Source organism: Equus caballus, chromosome 10 (assembly GCF_041296265.1).
Source record: "Equus caballus isolate H_3958 breed thoroughbred chromosome 10, TB-T2T, whole genome shotgun sequence".
In the NCBI taxonomy this organism is placed as follows: domain Eukaryota; kingdom Metazoa; phylum Chordata; class Mammalia; order Perissodactyla; family Equidae; genus Equus; species Equus caballus.
The window spans coordinates 16,901,392-16,905,613 of NC_091693.1; the positions used below are offsets into that span (position 1 = coordinate 16,901,392).

At 63.7% G+C, this 4,222-nt stretch overlaps 1 protein-coding gene across 1 annotated transcript; it reads right to left on the reverse strand.

Moving 5' to 3' along the window:
* Positions 1 to 518: 518 nt before the first annotated feature.
* LOC100071039 (peptidoglycan recognition protein 1-like) lies at positions 519 to 3,914 on the reverse strand. The gene is made up of 3 exons (XM_023649954.2): positions 3,570 to 3,914; positions 1,322 to 1,443; positions 519 to 765 (listed from the first exon to the last, which is right to left on the reverse strand). The coding sequence occupies exons 1-3, from the start codon at positions 3,848 to 3,850 to the stop codon at positions 587 to 589; spliced, it is 582 nt and encodes a 193-aa protein (XP_023505722.2). The 5' UTR covers positions 3,851 to 3,914; the 3' UTR covers positions 519 to 586.
* Positions 3,915 to 4,222: the final 308 nt, after the last annotated feature.

The following is a 4,222-nucleotide window of genomic DNA, read 5'->3' on the forward strand; positions in this document are numbered from 1 at the left end:
AGAATTTCCGGTAGGATGTAGGGGGCAGGAATAGAGGGAGGGTGCCTCACCCCCTCGTGCCTCCCCCAGCAGCAGAAGGCCACGCCCCTCGAACGCGGCCGCCATCAGAGACGCCTGGCCCATTCGGGGGGCTGGGTCCCCATCAAAGGTGAGCCTGGGCCTCCTCCTCCCCCCCACCGGCCCCAGGGCGGGCTGGGATGGCGCCCAGGGCGCTGGTTGGCCGCGAGCTCCCGGGGCTCAGGCCCCTCCCAGCCCCATGCCCCCTGCTCACGCAGACTACAGCTCGGACCACCAGGCGGCCGACATGGCCGAGATAGACGCCCACCTGAAGGCCTTGCAGGAATACATGAGCCGGCTGGACACGCGGTCGTGACCGGCGAGGGGAGCCGGCCCCTGCATCCCCATCCCCCGGGAGTCGGCGTGGGGCGGGGCCTGCGTCCTTCCAGCACCTCCCATTCTGGGAGGTTGGGGCCTTGAGGGAGGCAGAGACGGAGGGACGCGGGCTGCAGGACACAGGGTCACAGTGAGTGCATCTTTATTGGAGGGGGAGGCAGGGGGTTTCTGACTGGGTGAGGGAGACAGGGCCTCAGTATCGGTAGTGTGGCCAAGTCTGGATGATTTCATAGAGCTGGTCACCTGGAGAGAGTGTCTGCTGCACGTCCCGGTGTCCTTTGACCTCATAGTTGGGACTCAGGGCGCCCCGAGCCACTCCACAAGCCAGCAGACTCTGGGCGGCCCTGAGGGCTCGTTGCGGGGGTGCCCGATCTGGGGAGGCAGAGGCAGGAGTCAGGCTGGGCCCTGGACGGGCAGAGGTCCAGGGGGCAGTTGTTCCCATGGTGCCCTCCCAGCTGGGGCCCACAACCAGCTCTGCCACTCCCTAGCCGTGGCTCCACCTCTCTGTGCCTCAGTTTCCTCACTGTGACCGGACAGAATCATGGCAGCTGGCCCCAGGGCTGTGGGACGATAACATGTCACTTTGTGCACAGAGGAAGCCCTCCGCAAGGGTCGCTGTCAAGATCCTTGCTGAGCCTCCTTTCTCGGCTCCAGACCTCGGGCTCCTGCCCACAGGGTAGTGGCCATTCACCCTGTGCTCCTTCGGGGCCGTGGACGGACCCACCTGGTACAGATGACCGAGTCCTCCCCAGGACCGCGGGCTGGAAACGGTCATGTCCAGAGGGGACAATGAGGCTCCGAAAAGCAGGTCGCTAGCCCGAGGTCACAGAGCTTGTAGGTGGCAGAGCCTCTGAACCACCACCCACCACGCCCTGCGGTCCCCCAGGCCCATGTCCGCGCCTGTCCCGACGGCTGGACAGTCACTTACCCATGTAGTTACCCATGAAGCTGATGCCGATGGACTTGGAGTTCCAGCCTCCTCCTGCGTGGGCGCCCTGAATGTCCCAGCCCCGGCCCTCATACACAAGCCCATCTTCTCCGATCAGGAAGCTGTGGGGTGGGGGGTTGAGGAGTGAGGAGGGGTTTCCTGGGGAAGGAGCCCCTGTCCCTCCTCCACTCAGCAACCCTGAGTCACTACTGCCTCTATTCTGCGGATGGAGAATCAGAGAGGTGCAGAGCTGCCCACGGTCACACAGCGGGTCAGGGGCACAGTCAGGATTTTCACCCAGGTCCCCATGACTCCCACCCACATGGTCTGACTCCTTGCTCTCTCCTGCCTCCCTGGAGAATCTGTCCTGCTCTCGATGAGTCCTCACATGCGGTCCTCCGAGGCAGGCCCTGTGTCATCCCCACTTTAAGCTGAGGAAGCAGAGACGTAGGAAGACAAGTGATTTGCCTGAGGTCATGCCCTGTGACCCCTGCCTCTCAGAACTCGCCAACAAGGAGCTCTTCCACCGTCACCCGAGCCCCTTCCTACTTCCTGCTCCATGCTGGAGTGCCCTGAGTGACGGGATCAGGGACTCAAGGGCTGGCACCACAAGCCGACCAAACCCTGGAGCCCCAGCATCCGCCTGTGAGCTTTCCAGTCCCGGCAGGCGATCCTTAAGACCCCTCGTCCCCCTGGTCTCGGTGGAGCGAGTCTGCCTGGCATGTGGATGAGCCAGAGGAGCAGCACGCGAGCCGCAGTGTCTGCTTCCCCAGCCCTCGGCCCCCAGGGTCCCCAGTGATGCACAGAATGTCGGAACTTTCCCCTCTGGGTCCTGAACCTGCCACTTCGGAAGCCAGACTCTCAGAGTCTGGCTGTGAAGAGACTAGAAATGCCACAGTGACACTTCCCCCCAATCACTCCCCCAGGACTAGGTGGTCATGGTCCTGCCACAGCCACAGTCTGCTGACTTCATGGAAACATCTAGAATGGCGCACCTGACTCTTGGGAACAAAACCTTGATGTTGGAGCCTTTGAATCGTAAGATTAGAGCCTGAAGCGCTGGGGATACCCGTGGAGGCTTCTAGATTTCTCTGGTTGAGGTCCTCAGACCCCCTGGCCTCCCCACCCACTCCTGAAGCAGTTAAGGGTGGGACCTGGGGACCTGTGTTCCCAGAAGGGGATTCTGGGGCGGCCTGAGGTCTCAGAACCTGTGGGGTCAAACGCTCTCTGGCAGTGGGACCCCGTGTGCTGAACCCCAGCCTGTCACCCTGGACAGGACGCTGGTGGCATGGGCCCCAGAGGCTAACCCGTCCCTGTTCCTGCCCCTCGCCCTGGAGTCTGTCCCCCCACAGCAGCCAGAGGGCGCTCCTTCCACTGCTAAGCTCCGACCATCCCGAGGCGCCTGCCTTCTCAGAGCAGAGCCACGTCCTCCCTGTGGCCCACTAGGCCCTCCGACCCTCCTCATGCCATCCTGGCTTCTGTCCCTCAGGGATGACCCACGTACTGGCCTCAGGGCCTTTGCCCCACCCGCTGTCCTCCTAGCTCACTGCACTCTTCCCTCAGCTCCCCCATCCTCTTCCTTTTTATTGTCACTCCTGTCACCATGTGACTCCATCCACTGACTCTGCTTGTTTCTCCCTGCTGGTATTTAAACCTTTGGGCTGCATTCCCACTGTGCGTGGCTGTGTCCCTATGCCAGCATCTGGCACGTGGCCTGATACATAGTAGGTGCCAAAGGCAATAGTCCGTGCATCTGGGGCCCGGACTCCATGCCAGGCGGTGTCCTGGGAGCCTTGCCCGCAGTGGCGGTTGGCGATCACGTGGGCACCATCCGCTGACTGTGCACAGGAGGAGGACACTGCAGCTCAGAGGCTGAGTGACCGGCCTGGGTCTCCGCCGTCAGCAGGGGAGCTGGGACAGGGACCCAGCCCCGCGCTCACCCAGCCTGCTGTCTGCCTCCCAGCACAGGCGCAGACAGTCTAACGGGACTCCAGGGTGGAGGGCACCTTGGTGCGTGTTGGCAAAGTCTGTCCTTCCCCGGGGAGCAGAGCTGGCCGTCAGCCCCTTCCCCTCCTCCAGCATTTTCGTGCTGCCTGCATGTGCCCAGCCCTAGGCGGTGACCCCGGAGAAACGAAGCTGCCGGGGGCGTCAGCCCGGCGGCTCTAGAACCGGGACCCCGTGTCTCCTGGGCCTGCACACCTTCCCCTCCTCCGGCCTGGCTCCTCCTGTGCCTCCCCTCCGCACTCACTTGTAGGTGACGTCGCACCAGCCCCGCGTCCGCACGTGGTAATGCTGCACGTTCTGGACCTGCCTCATGCAGGAGGCTGGTGTGTCGCAGGGGCTGCCCGCCGTGTGTGACACCACCACACAGCGCACGGGCAGGTCCAGGCGCTGTTTGCACGTGGACGGCAGGGCCCTCCACTCTCTCCGGGGCACGATGGGGCTGCATGGGGTCAAGTCTTCTTGAGCCACTCCGAGTCCGAGGAGCGTGAGAAAGGTCCAGGCGAGCAGGGCACAGGGGCTGGACATGGCGGGCAGGGCACACAGGGACGTCTAGGAGCTTGCAGCTGGACAGGCTGCCTTTATATGCTGTGGTGGAGCGGCAGGAAAGGCCTTGCTTCACACCTTGGCGGGACTTCCCCTGTAGCTGATGGGGACCTCAGATTCTGCTTCCTTCTCTGTTAGGGCCGCCACCGGATGCAGTGTGGTGGGTCCAGGTGAGGTGGGGCGGGGAAGCCCACCACAAAGCCAGGCGGAAGGGGAAGAGCACACAGGGCCTTGGGCGCTCACCCCGAGGTTTCTGGCCGACCAGGGCCTGGATCCCTGCCCCCCCCCATAAGGCCTCGGGCAACGGGAGCCCCACAGCAGAGAAAGGGCTGGGCCTCATCTCCCTCCGCCCAC

Excerpts from the sequence above, each read along its gene's own strand:
- LOC100071039 (XM_023649954.2), bottom strand. The coding sequence starts at position 3,850 with ATGTCCAGCCCCTGTGCCCTGCTCGCCTGGACCTTTCTCACGCTCCTC. Across the intron at positions 1,444-3,569 it reads TGGTGCGACGTCACCTACAA|CTTCCTGATCGGAGAAGATG; the intron begins GTGAGTGCGGAG and ends CCCACCCCACAG. Across the intron at positions 766-1,321 it reads CTTCATGGGTAACTACATGG|ATCGGGCACCCCCGCAACGA; the intron begins GTAAGTGACTGT and ends CTGCCTCCCCAG.